Here is a 25,217-nt window from a genome sequence, read left to right as displayed (position 1 = left end):
AGATCTTTCACATTCGCAAACATATTTATTACACACTACATTAAAGGAAATACACTAAAAAGCATAATTGGGGCTTTTTAAATCCTGTTGACACAGGAGGAGCATTGCAGTGTTTGTGTGCTCCTAATATGGCCCTGATGTTTAGTCAGCCTCTTCTTGGTTTCATCACAGTGTTCCTGTAATAACTGTCCTGACCTGCTTAATCTAAACCTTCAGATGATATATAGCAATAAATAAACAGGCAAAACATGTAAACTAGTGCAAGATTTTACAGGCAAAACCAGGGTTTTTTCATCCACTTGTCAGTTTTGAGCTCTAACTGCTTCCATAGCTTGTCTTCTTTCAAACTAGTGGAAAGAAAACAAGTGCTTATTTTATTTCACTTTATCTATTAGTGTCTAAAAATTTTAATCCTTAAAGATGGTGAACTTGAGTCCGAAATCTCCAATTCAGCAGCTTCACACACGCCAAAATTTTAGTTTATATGAAATCTATATCTATATGAAAGTTTGTTCATATATCATTCACCACATTTATGCAACATTTTTATACAACTGCTAAAAACATGATGAAAATGTATTTGTTTCTGTCTGTTGACAGTCTTTTCTGATTTATAGAGTGATAAAAAGAAAAATCCAAAATCCCTGCTGGAAGAAAACAGTAATAAGTCAACAAAATCAAATAAAAATGATGAATCTAGTTTCTGGACAGGAAATATATGCATATGAGTGCATATTTAATTAGATAGTGACTCATTTGCATATTGCAATGCAAAAACAATTGTGTTACTGTACTGTGATTAATTAGCTGGGTAATTATCGTAAGATCTGTGAGTTTAAATTTATGTAGCAGTGTCAGTTATATTTTCTGTAATTTTATTGTCTTGTAGAGGTCATCGGGGCCGATGTGAGGGGACACCAGCTGCCCTGTGAAGAGCAACCAGTCACGTCCCGTTTGGCTGTCATATGTGGGACGTCCTCATGTCACATGGCTGTGAGCTTCAGTTCCTGTACTTGTTTGTGTTCAAAGCATGTGACTGTTGATGTCAGCGTGTGTCTGTATCTCTCAGGTGAGCACACAGCCACTGTTCGTCCCTGGGGTCTGGGGCCCATATCTGTCCGCCATGCTGCCGGGACTGTGGCTTAATGGGGTAGGTCAGAGCGCCACGGGACGACTGGTGAGTCAATCACATCTATCTTTAATATGGAAGGAAATCCCAGAATGCACTGGACAAAATACATTTAGATTTTATTCAATACTGAAAGCATAATTGCAAAACAAACCAGTCTAAGAGACCATTCACACAGAACATATTTTTGTGGTTAAAAATGCAAGATGTAGCGCAGTGGAATGGAAAAACACACTCAAAACACTTCAAGCCCCTTAACATACTAAAACAGTGACATTAAAAGTGTAATTTAGTGTACAGCTTATTGATGATGCAGATGAGCACAGAATGTTAACACAATACTAAATGTTTAAGAATTTCCTCTATATTGGTTTCCTTCCTAAACGTTTACTCGTATTGCGTCTTTGCTAGACGCTATGGGGGAAAACTTAGTTTTGAAAACTTAAATGATTTATTGAAGCCTTTTTTCAATAACGCAGTGCTACTGCACAGCCATAATAGTGCGGAGATGCACGCATGCTTTTGGCTAGGCAAGTGGGAACTGCACAAACCTATGGCCAACTGGCATGTCTGCGCGAGCCCATCCGGGGCTGGGGGGGGGGTGTCCCGCCGAACCGTGCGCAGAGCCCGCCAAAGAGGCGGGGCTTCTGCCTATACAGCTGCTCATTTTGCCATGGGATTTCAGAAATTTTTCTACTTCAGTAATGATCAACTGCCCTTCATTTATTCCACATGAGTGAAGCTTCGGCACTCTCCGGCGACCAAGAGCCTGATCGTTCGGCGCACGCCCTCAAAACCTACCTACCAGACCTAAATGGACATCGCGTCTTAATCCGGTCGGACAACATGGCGATAGTATCCTACATAAACCACCAGGGTTGGACTCAGGTAGAAGCCTCTGTACAGGGTAGCCAGACGTCTGCTCTTTTGGGCACAACACAGCCTGCGCTTGCTGAGAGCGATGCACGTGTCTGGCAGATTGTCTCGCGACAGCATGTCTGCTCCCTGATTCAATGTGTCCCCGGGAGAATGGGCCCTCCAGCCCCAGGTTCAAACAATTTGGAGTGTCTTCGGCAGGGCAGAGGTTGACCTCTTCGCCTCCAAAGACAACTCTCACTGCCCAATATTCCATGGCCCACAAATAGCCCAGTCTTCCCCTTTATGCTTTTCCCTCAGTCGTGCTCTTCCCTCAGGTCATCAACAGGATCAGAGAGGAGAGATGCACAGTCTGTCTGGTGGCCCCCCTTTGGTGGACCCAGCCTTGGTTTCCCGAGATGATTCAGCTGCTAGCAGCAGCCCCATGGCCAATGCCATGGGCTATCCATGTGGGCTATCCACGAGAGTGTCCTAAACACTATATCTGAGACCAGAGCCCCATCCACGAGACTCGTCCACGTACTTAAGTGTTCTGTCTTCTCCAAATGGTGCTCAGCATGGAGCCAAGACCCTACTTCATGTGATGTACCGCTCCTATTTTCCTTCCTACAAGTGCTGCTGAACGCGTGTCGTACCCCTCCACGCTCCGTCTATGTGGCGGCCATAGCAAAGTTAGATGCTCCTGTGGCCGGCCAGATGTTGGGTAGAAGCAATTTGATTGTTCGCTTCCAGAAGTGGGCAAGGATGCTCAACCTGCCTCGCCCCCTCACAACACCTTCCTGAGACCTATCAGTCCTGTTACAGTCTTCAGGGCCCTCAAGGGGCCCCCGTTTGAGCCGCTACAGTCGGCCGAATTAAGGGCACTTTCGCTCAAGACCGCACACTTGCTAGCCTTAGCATCGGTCAAGCAAGTGGGCTTGAGATTACGGGAACGAGTATTGCGTAGACAGCTGTGCTATAGGCAGATGCCCCGCCCTCTTTGGCCGGCTCTGCTCTCGGTTCGGCGGGACGCAGCCTGATTGGCTCGCGCAGATGTGCCACTTCGCCATAGACATGTGCCGTTCCCACTGCCCAGCCAATAGCGAGCGTGCATCTCCGCACTATTATGGCCGTGCAGTAATACTGCATTATTGAATAAAAGGCTTCAACAAATCGGACAAAAAGGAATTTTCCCCATAGCATCTAGCAAAGACACAATACTCGTTCCCGTTATCTCAGGGAACCGAGGTTATGTTAGTAACCGAGATGTTTTATATGGGACAACACTTGAGGAACGTTTCATCTGCTCGCCTGTACACAGTATGCATCATCAATAAGGTGTGTATTGAATGTGATCTTTTAATATCTCTGTTTTGCTACATTAGTACATAGGAAAGCCTTGCCCTCAAGGTGGGTGTGCCTATAAGGGTGTGTTAGAATCGAAATGAAATGGTCCAAACGAGAAGTGCCCCAATTATTGGTCTTTTATTATGAATAAACAATTCACAACCCCAGCGCCGGAGGGAGACAAAACGCTCAGCTCATAATGTCTAAATTAAAGTCTTACGGGGAGGAGTATAAGTCCAGTTAGTATAAATTCATAGAAAAGAATGTGCAAACGTGTCAGTTTTCGGCTGAACAAAGAATCCTTCTTATGTTATAGATTTATGCTGAGGGAGAAAATATATTTCTAACAATGGCCCCATTGATAAGATAATTATCACATAATAGAATTATCATATCACATCATTCTCAGCATATTCATTCTAGTACAATAATACATGCAATATTCTTCAATCAAACATTTCCTTCAAAATCATTAATATTTGACAGTTCTTTTCATCAAAGCATATACAAAAAAATCAAAAGTATTCATAGCACGATGAATCTTAATAGATTCAGTTATAATTATTGCTAATATCAATCAGCAATCTCGTTCTTCGTCTACTTCTCTTCCTCGTTCTCCTTTCGATCAGTGCTTCCACATAGGCTTGTGCGTTCCCCTGGGATGGAGCTGCCTTAACCCGGCTAGCATGGACCCACTGCGGCTGGTGGTCAGTCAGAACACCGATCCTCGTCACAGCGATAACAGTGGATGGTCCTGAATAGTTCGGCTCACCGAGTTACGTGGGCTTCAGACACCTTATCAGCACCTGTTGTCCTGGAACGAAAGGATGAGTCGGCTTTTCTGAAGGAAGAGGGAGAGAGAGAGAAACATCACCATTTATGCCTTTTAACGTTCTAACTAAGGAATCCACGTAATCCGAGATGATCACCTCCGTGTCACCTGTGGAGAGATTGCCAGCGCGACCTCTGACCCAAGGGGTCGGGAAAGGTCTACCCATCAGAATTTCAAATGGAGAAATTTTTGTGGTTGCTGATGGGGACATTCTCATTTCCGTCAATACGGCAGGCAGCAAATCAACCCAATTTCTGCCTGTATCTAGACACGCATTATTGAGACGTTCTTTTATCGTCTTATTTGTCTGTTCTACGTTAGCTTATAATTGCGGCGAATAGGGAATGTGGAAGTGCCAATTAATATTAAACTCTTTGGCTAACAATTGTGTGACTTTTGAAGCAAACGGAGTTCTATTATCACTCGCTATAACGGTTGGAATACTGAAACGCGGTATAATTTCTTTTGCAAGAACCTTTACAACCGTCTGAGCGTTTTCTTTACCACACGTAAAAGCTTCAGGCCACTTAGAAAATCGATCAACAATCATGAGCAAATATTTGTGATTTCCACATGGAGGCATGTGTGTAAAATTGATCTGTAAATATTAAAAAGGAACCTCAGGATGCGGTAAAGCTTCATGCGGGTTGCCTTGTGTCTGTTTGTTCGTGCACACACCAGGCAAGCATCCAATATCAACAAAGTATTCTTTCGAACATTTGCTATGCAGTATGATTGATTCAAATTTTGTATCACTTTTTCTTTTGACACGTGTGATACACCATGATAATGCCTGCACAGCATTACAACGGTGGATGCTGGTAGAGCGATTCTACCCTGCTTGTCTCTCAGAATACCAGCTTGATCTGGTTTCACTTCGTTCGCAGCCCAATGAATCAAGTCAACTTGCGTAGGGTTAGCTTGCAGTACTTTAATGTCCAAATCATTAATCAGCGACAAATTCATCATAGGTACATCGTTGCTCTTTTCATTTACGTATGGACTAAGTATTACTTCTTTAGCAGCCCATTTCGCGACTTCATCTGCAAACCTGTTTCCCTTAGCCTCATCCGATTAACCTGTTTTATGACCAGCTACTTTAATAACAGCAAGTTTCGATGGTTTCGATGGTCAAAATTGTTTTTCCGTCGGAGGTTTTGAAATTTCTTTCTTCCCACAATTTAGCAAAATCATGGACAACGGCGTACGCGCATTTGGAATCAATGTATATATTGATGCACTGAACTTTTGCCAACTGACAAGCTCTTGTTAGAGCAATTAATTCTGCTACTTGAGCTGATTTATATGGCAATGAATATGCCTCAATTACACGATCAGGTAATTTGACAATAGCATATCCACACAAGTATAAATTGTCATTTGGCTTGAAACAGGATCCGTCTATATACCAATTATCTCCCTCCTCCAGGAAAGATGTCGACACATCTGGCCTGCAGGCAGTCGAAGTTTGGATTCTGGTAAGGCAGTCGTGGTCGTCACTCTCAAATTCACCATCTGTCAACAACCTGTGCAGATGTACAGTAGGACCATGAATAACAGAAGTTACTTTCAACGTTAAATTAGCAGTTGCTAATAATATAGCCTCATAGCCTGAACGACGTTGAGCAGTCATGTGTTGAGTAGAAATGTTATGCATAATTGCTCCTACCTGATGTGATGTGTGAACTGTGAGTGGATATGATAAAACAACCCTTTCAGCATCCTGTACCATGATCGCTGCAGCAGCCACTGCACGTAAACAGGCCGGGAGTCCCCGAGCCACTGAATCAAGAGTTTTAGACAAATAAGCTACTGGACCAAAAGTGCCCCCATGCTCTTGGGCCAGGATTCCTGCGGCTGTGCCCCCACCTTCGTGCACGTACAGGTGGAAATCTCGCTTGTAGCAAGGAAGGCCGAGGGCGGGAGGCCTTAACAGAGAGGATTTCAAATGTCTTAACGCTTGGTCCATCTCACTTGTCCATGTAATGTCCTCTTTATCATCCAGCGTAGCGTCTCGCAGGATTTTGTCATACATGGAGCAATTTGGCACCCATAATCGACAGTAATTGACCAGTCCCAGAAAGCTTTGCATTTGCTTCCGTGTTGAAGGGTGCTTGAACAAAGCGATGGCTTTGACTCTGTCCGCAGACAGGCGAACTTGGCCTTGTAACAGTTCATTGCCGATGTAATTGACTTTCCTCTGCACCCACTGAAGTTTCTCTTTAGATGCCTTGGAACCAGCCTCTGCTAAAACGTTGCAGACAATTGTAGTGGCAGCAGCACACATGTCCGCAGAGGCACCAGTGACGAGAATGCCATCAGCGTATTGGAGCAGGCAGGTGTCAGGAGGGAGTCTGACATCCTTCAGCCTTGCGTGCACTACAGCGGAGAAAACAGCCGGAGAATCTCTGAACCCTTGAGGGAGTCTTGTCCATATGTACTGGCAATTCTGAAAACAGAAACCAAAAAGTGGCTGAGTTTGTTGGTCAACAGGAATGCTGAAGAAGGCGGAGCATAAATCAATGACAGAATAAAATGCATGTTCTAAAGGAATAGAATTAATAATAGTTTGTACATCTGGCACAATAGGAGCATGTGGTTTTATCAAATCATTAATTTTTCTCAAGTCTTGCATTAAGCGCCAAGAACCATTTGCTTTCTTGATTGGATTAATTGGTGTGTTGTAAGGTGAATGAGTGCGAACCAGAATGCCTTGAGCCAGAAACTGATCAATGAGGGGTCGAATTCCCTCCTCTTTTTCCTTTGAAAGCGAATGTTGTTTTTAAAAAAAAAACAGGCCTATTCATTGTCAAATTGGCCACATAAGGTTGGATATCAAGAAGTCCCACGTCATCCTTATGGGCCGCCCACAATTTCGGGTTTACATCAGCTACTTCCTGTCCGAGCTCAGTTGCAGATACATCCTCGAAGAGAGCACTTCCTGTGTCGGTCGTAAGAGAAAAGGCTGCTGGAAACATGAGTTGCAAAGAGTCAGAGTCAAATCCTAATTTAACACCCAACTTATGCATTAAATCTCTACCTAACAAGCAGAATAAAGAATCAGGTATAATTGCAAAAAATCATGCATTTTGAACAATGATGGTATATCATTAGAAGTAACAAATAAAGGTGGTGTCAAATTACAAACCACTGGAATATTATCTATTCCTATAGAATTTAATGTCCGTCATTCCTTTCCCCATTCAGTCGGATACACAGGTCTCTGTCTTTCAGAGGGAGAAAGAAAGGGAGGCCATCAAAGCGCCTAAACATCGGTTTCTCATTAGTTTGCTGAAATCTCTCAGCTTTTTTTCTGCAAAATCGCTGTGTGTGTCCGCTGTGTGTGACATAAAAAAACACTTTATGTCATTCCTAACATTGGGTGGCGGGCGATTTTGGACAGTGGAATTTACTTGGAACATTGCGGGAACTTTTCCTCTGGAGTTTTCAAATGCCCCAGCAGACGACAGTTCACGTAAGCGTCTACCCAATTCATCAACAGAAATGTTACTAATGTTGGTTATAGTTATTCGAATCATTTGTGCAGTCTCGTTGTGCATGTTATTCAAAAATGTGTTCACAAATAGTAAATAATTTTCATCAACAGGGTAGGATTTATTTTTTATAGGTTCCGAGACAGGAGAAGTTTGAATGCTCTCATATCTGGGAGGGAGGGGCGCTCTGACTTCAGCAGGATGTGAAATAACTTTCTCCTTCTCAGGCTGTTCAGCTTGAGGGGGAGAAAGATTTTTGTTGTTATCCACTTTTGGACCACGATTCCAATAAGATTGCATGTCTTTCCAGATCTTATAGGTACGTTTCATATACGAATAATCCCAATCGGGATCGCCCCAATTTCCAAAAATCATGTATTTTGCTTCACGCATATATGTGTCTTTAAATGAGCCGTCACGAGGAAACGCATCTAATTGTGTTTTGCCAGTTGACCAGCCAGCTAAATTTGACACATATGGCTCCGTAAAAAATGCTTGATTATTTCTAATCATAAAATCTTTCGGAGATTCATTTTCTAACGGTGGACTAATTTTATTCCCCATTGTACACACACAAAAATTTCTCCTTCATGCAACTTAAACAAATTGCAATATAGCCAAATGGAACTGTAGGGTATGGACCAATCAGACACTAATTATTCATTATATACAAAGGTTTATGAAACTCCAAAACTAACAGCCCAAATGAACGAACACAAGGGGCAGAAACAGTGTCATGTTACAGGGCATGATGAGGAGATTTTACGACCTCCGAGGAACGTGGCCACATGCACAAGAGAGAGACTATGAAACAGAAACCCTCTTTAAAACAGACTTTGCTGCATTAATCATAGACTAACTGATCTATAAATGAACATGCATAAAACTGTGAAAGAAACAGTGTAAATGGTTGACTGTCTCGTGTACTATTAGGTATATATTATGGTATGTATCCTGGTATACAACCAACTAACGATCAATGTAACCTCACCTGTATCATGCCTCCTACCTAATTAATCCTCATTTAATGACTCACACTTTGATGTTCATCACCTTCTTCTAGAATGCAGTGTGGATGTGTTATAGCTATCTGAGCATTAATGAAGGTATAACCACGCTAGGGACAAAGACCCGTAAATCAACTAAGAGCCACTTTCCCTCTCAGACATGTCACCTTTCTGATTGGTCGAGTTCAACCCTTAGGGGAGGATCTTTTCCAGGCTTTATTAGAGACAGCCCACATGTGACCTCCCTCTCTTAGTTCTTTCATCCAGCCGCAACACTGTTCTGGTGATCCTGGGGAACCCCCTCCCCCTCCACAGGGGCCCCAGGGCCCAGCAGGCCTCGATCCAACCAGATATGGGCACAGGCAGGAGAGAGAAGACTCTCACAAAGAACCAAGGACAATCTCAGGAGTTTTGGAACAAAGACTCCAACCAACAACGACTCCAATCACTCACTCTTCCGACTTCCTCACTTCTCCTGGGTGCTCAGCGTGGCCTCAACAGGGCCCCAGGCCCTGACCAAACCAGCCATGCGTTCCTGGAGAAAGAGAACTCTCAACCAACTTCCACTTCACACTGCCGGAACCATCAACGACTTAAATTTTCAACAACTTCAAGAATTGTTCCCACTACAAATGCAAGTATTCAATTCAATGAAATGTGAAAATGAAATTCTGATGGTTCTTCTCATAGACCCTTTCTCCGGTTGCCAATTTAATCCTATCACTTACCTATTTCTGTATATGTGTGTGTTTAGTTTATTCATGTTTATGATTTAGTTAATAAAACTTATGCACTTTATGTATTTGGTTCTGATTTGCTTGCAATACGAAGTCCCTTTATGGTTTCGGTTCTTGCTACATGCTCAAAACGCTGTACATATTAAGAAATAATTATTCTTCTGTGGCCAGGGAAGATACCCTTTTCTTAGAATAAATGAATAATCAAAAGAGTTCGTTGGACGAACTGATTAATTGATTGTAATATTAATTTAGCCATGTCAAGTTAATCCAATTAACTGACCCAAATATTCAAAATTAATCATAACAAGTTATTATTGATTATTAATATTTCATATAGCTAGGTTCCTTACAGAACTCAAAGAAAAGTATACAATTTCAAATTAATTGTGTTAGTAAATTGGCAAATAGAGAGAGAAATAAGAGAGAAGAAAAGAAAAGAGAAAGTTAAAAGAAAAAAAATAGTGATTTATTTATTCATAGCCCTAGACCAAAGGGAAATTAAAATAGACTTTGCAAAAGAAAACAAATTATCTGTGTAGCAAATCTATTTTTTTCTTGCAAAAAACGGAGGAAAGTGATCAATTTTCCTTACATTCTTCCCGCATTTATCGAAAACACGAGGATAACCGGTCCCGTATCGTTTTAAACAAAGACAAATAACATCGAAAGAGGGAGCTCAAATCTCTTTTGCTTGTTCTTCTCACATTTTTTATTAAAAATACGAGGCTACCGTCCTGTATCGTTTTATACAAGGACAAATAACAAAAAAGAGAGAGAGATCAGTTCCCTTTTTTCTGCTCTTCCCGCATTAATTAAAACACGAGGCTGATTTCACCAAATATGGTAAAAATCACGGCACTACAAATACGTTTTCTCAGCAGACAGTAAGAATCAACTTTCTCTTTTGTAAAAAAAAAAAATTCTTACCTGTCTGGAGAAATCCCTGACGACGCCCCCAAGTGTTAGAATCGAAATGAAATGGTCCAAACGAGAAGTGCCCAAATTCTTGTTTTTTTATTATGAATAAACAATTCACAACCCCAGGCCGGAGGGAGACAAAACGCTCGGCTCATAATGTCTAAATTATACATTATATAGGCAAAGTATTACAGGGAGGAGTGTAAGTCTAACCAATAGAACCAAACATTACATCATTGGCATATCATATAGACTTTATATTACAACTTCTTTATATGGGCAGTATGCGCTAGAATCTCCTTGCAAGCCTGGAGCTCAGAGGAAGCTCTTCAATGTGTAACATAGAAACACAAAGAAAGAAAAGGAAGAGAAAGGAGAAGGGAGGGGGCTCCCTTCCTCATTAATGAATACCAGATGTTTAACTTTACATACATAGAAAAGAATGTGCAAACGTGTCAGTTTTAGGCTGAACAAAGAATCCTTCTTATGTTATAGATTTATGCTGAGGGAGAAAATATATTTCTAACAGGGTGTGAAGATTTTCATAGTGAAAACAAGGGTTGTGTACCGAAACCTGGTACCAATATGGAACCGGTACCTAATGGCTCGTTTCCACGGAGCGGTACGTTACGGTACAGTACAGTACAGTACGATTTGGGATGGTAAACCCTGATCTGGCTTGCATTTCCACCGCCAACAGTACCCTTACTTGATAGGCGTTGTAGTGTTACAAATTTATTAAAATGTTTCAATTTAGGTTCAACAGTATTTTATCTGAGAAAGTTACCATTTTGAGGCATAGGACATTAACCGTTTTGTTACTTCTCATCTGATGTCACAGACCTGCCTGTTCCTGTCTGTCCTGCTCTCTCTATTGTAAGTTAAATTGATCAGAGCACTGAGACTATCACCTTTTGTCTTTATCCACTGCCTGGCCATTAAGCTGTATGATAATGTGAAGGTATCGGTGAAGAGTCAGGCTGATTGGATTAGGATATTTACATTACACTGTTATGCTGATTGGATTAGGATGGGTAACACTCTCAGTCTAGGGCAAGTTCCTAAACTTGTATGCCTCATTTACATGCTTTTGTTTCAGAGTGTCTCCACCTTTATGTAATTCCTCCCCCTGAAAGGGTATATGAACTAAAATGTATACTGCCTTAGTTAGACTTGGGTAAGATTTTGGACGAAGCAGACTAAAGCAAATAAAGAATCCTGCTTAAAAGATAAGCCAAGTTTCCTGGTCTTCGCTTCTGAGTTTTTCTACACTTAAGAAGAACAAGGTTTACAACAGTATCCTCTCCCCAAATTTGTCACTAATAAAACTCAATAAAAAATATTTAAAGAAAAGGCTTATATTTACCTTTTAATAGTTTGTTTACATCTACCTTTTAAATATATTTTTTTATTAAAAATGTTACAATTACAACAACAATTCAAGTGCAATCTTTCTTTGTAAAAACTAAAGTATACATTTTATCATACATATTTCAAAGTTAAGGATTCATTACTTTGGATATAGCCTAGGCTACATTGGAACAAACACATAATAACATACTATTTGATTACTTTATTTTTGACAAAACATACTATAGGCCACCTATTCTTAACCATAGGGCCGCGGCCCGAGCGCCACCTGGAGGGCCGCAAAAAACTTTACGTTTTTCACCTGTGGGCCGCGAGGGCCGCGGGACCAAACTAGTTATCAATTGAAGACACCAGAATGACCACTGTTATCCATGAGGCAGTTACGGCCGCTTCACACCGCAAGCGTCAGCGGCACGTGAGCAGCGCATATTTTTTTCTTGCATGTTAATCAATGAGTGCATTCACACTGCGAGCAGGAGCAGCGCGTGAGCGTCAAGCAGGAGCGTCGCGTGAGCAGCAGTGAAGCGGGGGATTCGGCGCCGAGTCTATTTTTGCTGCGATGCTCACGCTCCATTAAAGTGAAAGCACACTTTAGATGGACAAAATAAATTTTATTTCACACAAAAAGTGCCCAAAATGCACAGAATAAGCATGTCTAGTGAGTTTTAACAAGAACTAGAGTAGGCAAAAAAGGCAAGGAATATAGGCAAATTCAGTTTGGGTGAAAGTATGGTGTATTATAAAAAACTAAAAAACCTAAAGTAAAATAGCCAGAAAATATTATATAAAAACTTTCTTTTAGTTTATGAAATACACAGACAGCTACATAGGCTAGCACAACCCAAATCAAACCCGAGTGTGCGGTTTTGTGTGTGTGTGTGTGTGCTTTATCTGCGGAGTTTGCATTCTTGTAAACCTATTGAAAATATGCTATGACTGAAACGACAAGATTGGAGCTGTTTTCTTGGTTGTTTTGTTGTTTACTGACATTTATATGGTTTACCAACTTCTAAAATCAAATGTATAGTTGTCTTTGTAAATAATTGTTCGCTTATATGTAGCTTTGGAGCCGCTACTGTGACACTGTACAAACGCTTCCAGTGTGAATACTCTCGCGTGTCTGCAGCTGCAGTGACGATGTAGTTACGCTGACGCACTGCTCAAGCCCCGCTCACGCTTGCGGTGTGAAACAGCCGTTACAATGCACCATCCCACCACTAGTGGCAGTAATGCCAACACTGGAGGCTACTCTGAGCCTGAGCCTTTCCCCCATTCCACCCAGGCTGGATCTGATCATATCTGTGAAGCAGGCCCAAGTGTCTCATTAAGAGGGGAACATAAATAGGGAGTTGTAGCTTGTTCAAATTAGACTGTTGTGATTGTTATTGTTCATTTATAACAGATATGAAGAGCAACTTCAGGTTCTACCATGCAAAAATGTAGACTGCTGAAACAATTATCAAATTATTTTGCAGATTATAAAGCTATACTTTTTAATTTGCACTTTATTTAAATTTTAATTTACAACTTATTTATTTTGAAAAATATTATTATGCATTTATTTATTTAAGCAACACATTTTATTGTTTTTATTTTTATTTATATACATTTTCACAGGCAGTGATTCAAGTGATACAGCAAATTCTCTTTTGTCTTGTCGCACATGAATGGTTCAAAAGCATTCGCACGTATAAGAGCGGGATCATGTAACACTAGCCAAAGGATGACAAAAATAACAGATGCTGCGTTAATTGCGTTAATAGCCCTATTTGTTTATTTCATATAAAATCGCAGCATTTTGCTTCATATAATCGCATTGGCTTGACATCGCGATTGCGATACGATTAATCGTGCAGCACTAGTTAGGCTAATATGCCTGACTTGAGCCTTTAAATTTTTCTTGATGCAGATTGATTTGTTCCATGAATTGTTGTGTGTTTTGCATCTTGTTGTAGCCTATGTGCAGGTTTACATACACAATAACCTGTTAAACTGCAAGTGGATTTCATTTAGTTATTGAATACAAATCAAACCAATGGTGAGATCAATAAACCAATACAGTGCTAATATTTGAATGGGCCCTGGGCCACTTTGTACTGTAAAATTTGGGCCCCGACATCAAAAAGGTTAAGAACCCCTGCTATAGGCTATTTAACATATCAGCAAAATTGGCAAACAAAAGCTTATTTGAGATGGCAAAGATTTTACAGTAAAAATGTATAATCTATCCAACACTAGTCAACGAAATGTTGTCTTTCATATGTCTGTAACATAGGTCTTTCGTTTTTATAAGAAATATAAATGTTAATTTGCAGTTTAATACGTTGCTTATACAAATACATTTTATTTCAACATATTTCAGTCGATTTTTACTCATCTCAGTATAGCAATATAGTTTGCTAAAAGCGGATCATTCATTCACACACAGAAACGCGATTCAAATTTAAACTGTCTTTTTGCGAGTTGTGGTAAACAGCGCATCTCTGCCGTTCATTCATTCACACACAGAAACGCGATTCACTTGAGAATGAAAAAAACTTACTACATGATTTCCATTACACGAGAGTAGATGTTAAAACTTCATGCTGATTGCTGATTGATGACGTAGCTTTACAGTAACCTATGCTTCTCCATCCATTTACGCTTCTTTCCATCTGGTGACGTGAATCTTCTGTCTGGTGTTAATATTGTGCGTCAGCACACACAACGGCTGCAACCACAGTGCGGTCCCCCCATAACAACCCCCTGGATTGAGCGGAGTAGGGAACATCTCTAGGGTCTTCAAGTGGGCACCTTCCGTCCTCAGTGTTTCGTCGACTAGCCCACGACACCTCAAGAGGGCTCGACTAAGGCTGTCGAGCCCCACTGGTGCGTTAATATGCAGTTTCAGTGGCAACGGTTCCGTATGGCATACCACCTACCACAAAACACAATATCTGCCCAACCACCCGTCATTCACGCAATATACACAGGAACGTAATGACTGTAAATACCATACGACCTATACAAATAAACCAACAGTTGCTGCTGAGACCTAACCACAATCTCTCCGCAACCCAACCATACGCGCCAACCCGTTTGACTAAGGCTGTCGAGCCCCACTGGTGCGTTAATATGCAGTTTCAGTGGCAACGGTTCCGTATGGCATACCACCTACCACAAAACACAATATCTGCCCAACCACCCGTCATTCACGCAATATACACAGGAACGTAATGACTGTAAATACCATACGACCTATACAAATAAACCAACAGTTGCTGCTGAGACCTAACCACAATCTCTCCGCAACCCAACCATACGCGCCAACCCGTTTGACTAAGGCTGTCGAGCCCCACTGGTGCGTTAATATGCAGTTTCAGTGGCAACGGTTCCGTATGGCATACCACCTACCACAAAACACAATATCTGCCCAACCACCCGTCATTCACGCAATATACACAGGAACGTAATGACTGTAAATACCATACGACCTATACAAATAAACCAACAGTTGCTGCTGAGACCTAACCACAATCTCTCCGCAACCCAACCATACGCGCCAACCCGTTTGACTAAGGCTGTCGAGCCCCACTGGTGCGTTAATATGCAGTTTCAGTGGCAACGGTTCCGTATGGCATACCACCTACCGCAAAACACAATATCTGCCCAACCACCCGTCATTCACGCAATATACACAGGAACGTAATGACTGTAAATACTATACAACCTATACAAATAAACCAACAGACCTTTCAAGTTTTCAAGAATTCTACGAAACCGTAGCATGGCGGCCTGTACACAGCCAGCTAGAATCTTTCCGTCTCAACCACAGCCAGTTGCTGCTCCTTTCTGCTGCTTCAGATAAGTTCTTTACTGTACGACGCAACTCTTGGCCACTGAATCCGATGTCTCTGAGGAACCGGGTTGTAGAGTGTGCCACAAAACCTCGACAACCCACTTCCACTGGATAAACCTGGACTCTCCATCCTCGCTGTTCTGCTTCAGTGGCCAGATGAGCATACCGCAGTTTCTTCCTCTCATATGCCTCATCTACCGCATCCTCCCATGGCACTGTTAACTCTATCAGTTGAACAATGCGTGCTGATCCAGACCACAAAACAATATCTGGTCGTAGGTTAGTGGTGGCAATCTCAGGTGGAAAAATAAGCCGTTGATCAAGTATTCCTCAGTATTATCCTACAGTATTATCATACATATTTTAAAGTTAAGGATTCATTAGTTTTTATATAGCTTACATTGGAACAAACACTATAATAACAACTTAGTTGATGAGTTTATTTTTGACAGAACATAGCCTACTATATATTTAAAATATGAGCAGAAACTGGATGACAAAAGCTTATTTGATATTTTAGAATAAAAACTTTATAATCTATCCAAAACAACGAAATGTTATCTATGGGATCAAATTACCGCCAAATGTATGCGGCCACAGGTCAAAATATAATAAGCGTGAATCAAAAAATAACAAGCATGGAAAAAAAATGTAAACACATTAAAAAATATTTTTTACAAAACTTAAACTTGTGTTCATGCTTTCTTTAAAATGATGTTTTCCTTGGTTTTATAACTCTGTACTTTGCGTTCTCTTTCATTTTCTGCTCATAATTTATTTTTTTGTACGCTTGTGCTGTTTTCCTCTTCGCTCATCTTTCCATCTTCTGCGCTTGCTCTTCCAAATGTTGCAGTTCGAGTTTCATGTAAATTAGGGCAGGCTTAAGCGTCACCATTGGTCCACTAGTTCTAGATTGACAGCTCCTCCTCTAGCCAATCAAACGAAGAGGGGAGTTGACGTCACTCCAATGCAACTCGCGCTACTGTACTGATGTTCTCTCGTAGCTACAGGTGAAGATAACCATCAGCTCAGCTGGCAAAAATCTTTCCGTGGCAGGACACCGTTAAACTGTATGTGTGCCTGCAACTCGACCTGTTACGTCTACCTGGCGATCCGTTATCGTTAAATTCGTCACTCTAACGACGACGACCTGTTGTGTCGTTAGTTGACAGTTGTGCCTGTCTGACGATCCATCATATTAACCTTTAAAGATGAACTGAACTGAAAAGAATCAACGTTGATAACATGTTGTTTATGACAATTAAAAGTAATTTACATTAAAAATTGTAACTAAAAATATCAATATAGCTTTTTTTAAGCAGCACAAAAATTGCGTTTGTTACGCTGGCAATTTCGATACGCATTTGAGCATGTGAGGGACATGCCAGTTGTATCTGACTACCACCACATGGAGGACGACCAGTTTCAGGCTCCACATACAGTACAGGATCGTTTGGGGGGAAGTGACTGGTGTGGGCGCGGGCGCTGCCGGAGCATGGACACTGCACCGGAGTCGATCTGTTGAAAAGAGGTCAACCTGGAACATTTATTGATCGGCGAAAATGCATCACCATGCACCGTTCATTTCGGATGCTGTGCGGTGAGAGAGACGTGTTGAAGGTGGCTATGCTATCTCTAAGGGATGTCCGAGCTGAGACGCTGGAGTGCCCCATAAGTAGCTCGTATGTAACAGTGTATTTTACGAATTGGCGACTGGGCTAGGCTAGGCTAACTTATATCCTTTTCTCAGACTGTTAAGGTTAACAGTGTACCGGCAGTTCACTCTTTGGGCGAGGGGGCATTTGGGAAGGATGAATAAGATTCCGTTCCCATCCTGTGCAGTGAACTAACGTTAACGTTACATCTTTTCCCCTCAGCTGAACATCAAGGATTCTAGTATGCGTTGGACTTGTAGCTAAATAAAACATTTGATGTCAGACGCTTCATGTACTCATTGATGTTTTCAACACATTGTCTCTCGTACCTAGGATTAAACACTAGAAATAACGACTAGAATAATTTAGTTGCCAAGGCATGGGGTAGAGAGAAGCTAGCTCTGCTAGTGTTGGTTAGCATCGGAGTAGCCTACCATTCCAGTGACGTAGTTGAATGTTGAAATCCAACATGGCGCGCCCGTGTAACAACAACAACATTTTCAAAGTACCATTTTATCCCTTTCAACAAATTCTGCCATTTAAATAATTGTACCAATGAGAATAAATAAAATACATCTGTTATATCACATTTTTTCAAATTTCAGTTCAGTTCATCTTTAAAGCCCTGGCCTTACTTCTGGACCTTGCACTGTGAGCGTCGATCACCTGCGAGCCACACAACAGTGTTTCATTAAAGAATTCCTGATTTGAACGAGAAGTTTGAATGAATGACTCACTTATAAAGACAGTAACTTGCCACCACCTACTGGCCGTTTTACTTTCATATTTAATCGATGACATGGAAGGGCAATGTCGGTCCTCCTGGATGCAGAGTTTAGCTCCTCCAACCCTAATCAAACACACCTGAACCAGCTAATCATCATCTTTAGGATTATTAATACTGCTAGCTAGGTTTTTATCGGAGTTGATGCTAAACTCTGCAGGACAGCGGCACTCCAGAAACGTTACCTATCCCTGATCTTTTCAATAATTTTCATGTTGCTGTATTAAAAATTGAAGCTATATTTAAAACATTAATCCTAAAGTAATATGCAATTATGTAGCTATGCAAATGAACACAATAACTATAATAAATCACTGCATATCAAATCCACCTGGTTTCTGTAATCTCCTCTGTACACTATCATTTTCATTAATCTTTAGTCAAATGGTACATCTATCTAGTCTAGAATTAATTTACCATGCTACCTAGGCTATATGATCACTTAACAACAACAATTAAGAAAATATTTCAGGATGCCGTATTTAACTGTAACGGATCACCAGGTAGGCTGTGCGTTTTTTTTTCCTTTTACAAAGGCTACAGGTTTATTTTAAATTTTAGTTGTTGTTCTTTGTTTTACATACTCTGAACTGTACCACAAATGCCTTTGTATTCGTCTTGTACTTTTTGCACTGTATGCCTTGTCTGTAATGGAACAAAATAATATAAAAGCTGTGTGTAGCGTTGAAAGGTCAAAGTCCTAAATTCTTCAGACGGGTAAAATGGTCGTCTTTAACTTAATTTTAGCAAAGAAATGTAGTGTTTCAAAACTGCATGATGTTTTAGAGCTGCTTTAGCATAATCATGAGCCATTGTTTAACACCAATTGCCAGTGTGCGCATTAAAATGTAGGCTACCTCAAAAAAGAGGAATTTAATTATTTGTATATGTCCAGAGTTCAGATAGCTTTACTGCTTAAAAGTCCTTGTAAAGTTTAAAATAAACTTTTTGTGAAAAATATTTTTTAATGTGTTTAAAGTTTTTATTCATGCTTGTTATTTTTTGAATCACGCTTATTATATTTTGATCCGTGGCCGCAATAAATTTGGCGAGAATTTGATCCCATAGTTATCTTTCATATTTCATCTGTAACATAGTAGGCTACACATAAACAACAGCGCCCATCTGTGCCGTTAATTCATTCACACACAGAAACGTGATTCAAATTTAAAGTCTTTTTGCATTTACAGACATTAGAACAAAGCACAAGAATAAAATACTTAGGGTAGCTACTCACAATTCTCGGCTAGATCGGTCGCCCCTCAAAATGAAAATAAACCAGTACATGTTCTGAGGTAAATGTCCCAGGATTACTCCTCACAGTCACAGCCTCACAAGCCGAAAAGGTACATTAATCTGATGATTAAATTTGTTGTGTTATCGCGTTTATGAGGGACGTTGACACGTTTGCATGTGTCGCTTCAGATCATTTGCGTTTGAATACCGCGCGCTCTGTGGGCGTGTCACATGACAGAGTATTTTAAGTCTATTTTCCTGCTACTGTATGTGAAAAAAATCGAGCAAAACGCGCCGGCGCGTTTGTCGACCCCAGAGGGTTAAAGAAATCTTAAACATCATAGCCACACAAATGGGGTTCAGGCAATGCGTATTGGTTATATTCACTGCATGCATAACGTTAGCCTATTCATAACAAAACGAAATATAAAACAACCCTGCCTCTTTTCATTTAAATTTTAAAAATATTACAATTATTAATATGGTCCAGGCAATATGTGCATTTGTACTAAACAACAAATGTTGCAGTAAACAACATTACAGTGCTCATCTTCACTGTAATAAAATTAAAAATGACAAAACTCAACTCTGTCTCTTTTTGTTAAACTTCAGTTTTATCAATAATAGCCATTATAAAAGTATAAGTAAAAGGTACAAGAAGCTATACAATAAGAAATAAAGCAAACAATTCAGTCAAAAGTCAGCGCTCTAGTCTAACGTTACAACAGTACAGTTAAATAGCCTAAATATATAAAGTTTTGAAACTTCACTTAGCCCTCAACCATTGGCCAGGGAACAAATTATAGATTCACGAGACCAAAGATCGCCCGTTAGGTCTACACAAGACGAATTATATCTCATATTAAACCACTACAGAGACGTCAGCGGCAAACATCAGAACGACTAGCCGAGGAAAGGCTGTTCCAGGCGGGGTACATAAGCGCCGGACGCCCTGTGATCGCCTGGAATGGATCTCACAACCTAGATCAAATTTTCATAAATCTTTATAAATAAACCACAGATTTGAGCTTTAAACAACTAAATTCTCACCTGAAAAACTCTTAAAACGACATTTTGAGACACAATTACAGTAATATATTTCAACTGTATATTAAAAAATGGTGCTTCTTATGTTGTCATTCCCCTTTTAGCACGTGCAAGTGACTATTCTCTGTCAACCAATCAACATTCTGCAGTGAGTCTAGCTCCACCCTTTAGGTACCGTACCACTGTGCTAAGTACTCCAACGGAAGGGTACTGAAAAAGTGGTATGGCTTTTGACAGTGGAAACGGAAATAATTGCGTACCATACTGTACTGTACCGTACCGCACCGCTCGGAAACGAGCCATAAGTTACCGACATGTACTCGGACCGAATCAAAACGCAGATTTCGGTGCCACTTATGCCTCAGCTGTCGGTTGAAATACTTCCCTCTGGTTCTCCGAAACGGACGTAAGAAGCATCATCACCGCACGTGATCGCTAGTTAACCCTTTAACACGTACGATCGTTCACGCCGGTGTGATTAGACACATAAGTAGACTACCTACTAGCAAACAATACATTTATTGTTTGTAAAATACACAACGATGTCCATGGAAGCAGCAATAACAATCCTTTCAATTATAAATTGAAGACGTGTTTATATGCATATTGTGTAGGTAACTATAAAATTTACTCTATTCTTCTCACACTTCACTGGCCACTTTCATGTATTTTGGGAGAAGTGGATGAATTGACGCGCTATAGGCCTAAATCTGACAGATGCAATTCTCTGAACTGCGGTGCGTACTAACATGGCGAACATTATGCGTTAGATCAACTAACATGAATCATGACCATTATAAAGGTTTCTTAAAAGACAAAACACATTCACTCACACGTATTTAAGAATAAAAAATATCAGCCAAGGACTGACTCGCCCGTCACGCAACCAATCACTATCACGTTTTGTTCCACACCATGTTTAGTGTGAAAATGTAAAGTTGATGTCCCTACAATAACAGACCTACATACATCTAATAAATTAGTCAGGAGTCAGGAGAGGTGTCATATTTGGCCAGAGAAGACAAGAAATGTGTTAATATTTCTGCAAAAGAGAAGCTAGTTTGTAGCACACCAAGAATACACACTACTTTGCTGTTAATTAGAAATGTAACTGCTATTTAGTGTTAAATTATTGTAGTTGGGTTAGGTGGCTTGGGTTTTATTGTGAATTTATTATGAAAATTTGTTGTGTTTTGTATTTAGTACACTTTAAATATTTCAGTATACTTTAAAAAAATCTATATATTGTTAATTTTTAAGATTATTTTATTTATTTATTTTTCAATAAAAAAGCCGTTCTTTAATGTCATTCACCATCGTTTTGAGGCTCTTTTTTTAAAGTATCGGTTCAGGCACCGTTTAGTAAAAGACGCTGCTTGAGAATGTTGACAGAAAGACAGTTTATTTGGGTTTGAAACAGAGCCATGATGTCTTGGTTGATTAATTGATTGATTGGTTGGTTGGGTTTTTTTCTTGATTGATTTATGATTGATTTGATTGGTTGGTTGTTTGTTTTATTGGTTGATTTTTCTTGGATGATTGGTGGTTTGTTTGTTTTTTCTACTTGGTTGGTTGTTTTTTTCTTGGGTTGATTAGTTAATTGATTTGATTGGTTGGGTAGTTGGTTGTTTTTTTATTGGTTGGTTAATTGATTCGATTGGTTGGTTGTTTTGTTATTTTCTTGGTTTATTGGTTGGTTGGTAGATTTTGATTAGTTGGTTGGGTTTTTTTCTTGGTTGATTGTTTGTTTGGTTGATTGATTCGTTAGTTTTTTTCTTGGGTTTGTTGGTTGGTTGATTGATTTGATTGGTTGGTTGTTGTTTTTTCTTGGTTTATTGATTCGATTGGTTGTTGGTTTTTTCTTGGGTTGGTTGATTAATTTGATTGGTTGGTTGGGTTTTTTTCTTGGTTTATTGGTTGATTGATTGGTTGTTTTGTTCTTGAAAGGAGTGGTTGTTTGGTTTTTTTTGTTTTTCTTGGGTTGGTTGGTTGGTTGATTTGGTTGGTTGTTTTTTTTCTCGGTTTATTGATCGGTTGATTGATTCGATTGTTTTTTTGGTTGATTGGTTGTATTGTTCTTGGATGATTGGTTAGTTTTCTATTTGGTTTGGTTGATTGATGGATTGTTTTTATTGGTTGGTTTAGTTGATTGGTTGATTAGTTGTGTGGTTATTTTCTTGGTTTGGTTTATTAGTTGGTTGGTTGTTTTCTTGGTTGGTGGGTGGTTGGTTGATTGGTTGTTGTCTTTATTGGTTTGTTGGTTGATTGGTCGTTTTTTTACTTGGTTGGTGGTTTTCTTGGTTGTTTGGTTTATTAGTTGGTTTCTTGGTTGTTTGGTTGTTTGTTTGGTTATTTTCTTGGTTTTTGGTTGGTTGTTTCCTTGGTAGTTTGATTGATTGGTTGGTTTTGTTGGTCGTTAGGTTGGTTGTTTGGTTGATATTTTAAATTGGTTGTTTGGTCTGATTGATTGGTGTAGTTGATTGGTTGGCTGTTGTTTTTTTAGTTTATTGGTTGGTTGGTAGTTTGGCTGCTTGGTTCCAGACAGTCATCACTGTACTACAGGACATTGTGACAAACGTTACAATAAACACATAATACGCTATATATACAGATGGTTTACATGAAAATATATGAATATCTTAATTAGAGCGATGTCATGTCCTTTCAGGTGGACCATGTGGTGAACGGACACGCCGCTTCCAGGCAGCTGAAAGAGCAGGCGGAGAAGAGGTGAGCATCAGTCGCTCTGATGCGTTTCTGTTCTCACTCAGTCTGATCGCTGAGCTTTTCTCTGCAGTGGGAAACACGTTTACTCCTGCCTGAACCTCCATCTGGAGCACATGTCTGGAGACGCAGCACAGCTGGAGCAGCTGACGGCCGGCCTGCACATCTGGCCTGATTTCCACGGCAACCGCTCTCCTCTGGCCGACCAGACATCACGGGGATCGGTGAGGAACGCTGTGCTTGTTACAGTGCTGATGAAAAAATATAATAGTTTTCATTGTACTGCCTTTAATTTAATTTAATTTTTTATTATTTATTAATAAAACTGATAACTGGACGTACATTTTCTGCAGAATATGTGAGTGGTGCTTACTGCGGCAAAATTTGGCACCAGGCAGTTGTTCGGATGTTGTGGGTGGTTGCTAGGGTTGTTAGTGTAGTTGGTAGGCAGTTGCTATGTTGCTGCTAGAATGAGAATATTGAGAATGAACTCCAAATTAACATTTATAGTAATGACAATCTTTTTTTTTAATTATATTTTTGGGCTTTTTTCCTTTATTTCAGAGGACAGAAATGTGGATTTAACAGGGACATTTGCTTAATGTCATGAAAATAATGTTAATAGCCCTAGAAAGTACTTTTTTCTTTACGTTCTAGAAAGAAAGATTTTCTTTACGTTTAATATAATTTCTTATTTTTAACCATTAAGAAAAAAGACACATCAGATAGTTTTAGCTTTTATAACTAATGTTTGCAGTGGTGGAGAGTTGATTGATGATGTCACTGCTGGTGTGTGCAGGTTGTGGGACTCACTTTATCACAGACACTGGATGATTTAGCTCTGCTGTATCTAGCAACTATTCAGGCCATCGCTGTAAGACACACACCACACACACACACACTCTCTCTCACATACACACACACAAACACACTCTCACTCACACACTAACTAAGTGTTCAGTATTACAGTGTTAATGTGATTGTGTGTCTCTGTTGTATGAAGCTTGGCACCAGACACATCCTAGATGCCATGAAAGAGGCAGGATATGACATCACAACCCTCTTCCTGTGCGGGGGGCTGAGCAAGAACGCGCTGTTCGTACAGACACACGCCAACACCACGGGTCAGTGCTCACTCACACACACGCTCATATATCTGACATGACATGACCAACACCACGGGTCAATGCTCACTCACACACACACTCACTCATTTATCTGACATGGTAGAGACCTGCGCGGGACGGATTTTATCCCGTTCCTGCAAAAATATATGTTGTTTTCTCCCGCTGCTGCCCCCAACAATCAAGTTTCGTCCCGCTCCCGCCCGCAAAATCCCGCGGGTAAACGTATAAGTACTTTTTTTTTAAAATACATTGCATATTCTGCCTGCTACTCTGTGATTTTTTTCACTTGCTCCCCTGTTGAATATAAAAAAGAAAAAAAAAGAAACGGAAAATAAACAAATGTTTTGTTTTATTTGCGTTTAATTCAATGGATGAACTTGAACAAGGAACTTAGAACAAATAAATACAGTAAAAAAAGTAAGAAATGTACATAAATAAAAATATACCATAATGATTATAGTATAGCCTAATAAATTATATAATAATAATAAAACTGGATTTCTTTCATGTTCAAAAGTAGCCTATATATAGGGCCTAATACTGCTTAAGAATGCCGCCTTTGCTTTTAGCAATTCCTTCAAACATTAAACAAAAATTATCCTTATTCCTCAATAACAAAATATACCAATTTTAAATATTTAGCTAAATAAATAAAAAAACTGAATTAACTAAAACAATTAAAAAAAAACTGTATGACTACTTAATGTGCCCATGCAGGAATAGCATGTCGTTCACTGATGAGGAGTTCAGATTAATCCGTCTCTGCTCCAGTATGCGACCGCAAATACTGAAAGCCCTCTCCGATGGTGCGCTGGAAGCTGGAATGCAAAGTACATGGCGTGTGTCATGCGGTGCAGACATTTTGCCTCTGTGTGGTAGGCTTGGCTGTTCTGCGCCTATGAACCACGCGAGAGTTAGCTTCCGACCATGTGCCTGTAATTCGTTTTTATTTTAGTTATCCTTGTTGCTTGTGCATTAGATAAATAACGGTTTATGTGTTTCTAGTTATTTTATTTTGTTCTATATTTCCCACAAAAAAATGTATTTTCCCGCAACCCGCACACAATAATATCTTGCCGCCCGCACCCGCATTCACCCATCAAATATTGTCCC

The 25,217-nt window shown here is 40.1% G+C and overlaps 1 protein-coding gene across 1 annotated transcript in view; it reads left to right on the top strand.

Moving 5' to 3' along the window:
* LOC143719431 (FGGY carbohydrate kinase domain-containing protein-like) overlaps window positions 1-25,217 on the top strand; it is a 36,977-nt gene that overhangs the window by 8,480 nt on the left and 3,280 nt on the right. The window contains exons 4-9 of the mRNA XM_077209780.1: window positions 890-993; window positions 1,070-1,177; window positions 22,922-22,983; window positions 23,051-23,201; window positions 23,777-23,851; window positions 23,981-24,105. Of these exons, the coding sequence (XP_077065895.1) occupies window positions 890-993; window positions 1,070-1,177; window positions 22,922-22,983; window positions 23,051-23,201; window positions 23,777-23,851; window positions 23,981-24,105 (625 nt within the window). The remainder of the gene's footprint in view (window positions 1-889; window positions 994-1,069; window positions 1,178-22,921; window positions 22,984-23,050; window positions 23,202-23,776; window positions 23,852-23,980; window positions 24,106-25,217) is intronic.

Source organism: Siphateles boraxobius, unplaced genomic scaffold (genome assembly GCF_051911475.1).
Source record: "Siphateles boraxobius isolate OS27281-9 unplaced genomic scaffold, OSU_SipBor_1 63, whole genome shotgun sequence".
Classification (NCBI taxonomy): domain Eukaryota; kingdom Metazoa; phylum Chordata; class Actinopteri; order Cypriniformes; family Leuciscidae; genus Siphateles; species Siphateles boraxobius.
The sequence above is the reverse complement of the archived record's forward strand: the minus strand, read 5'-3'. Positions and strand labels throughout refer to the sequence as shown.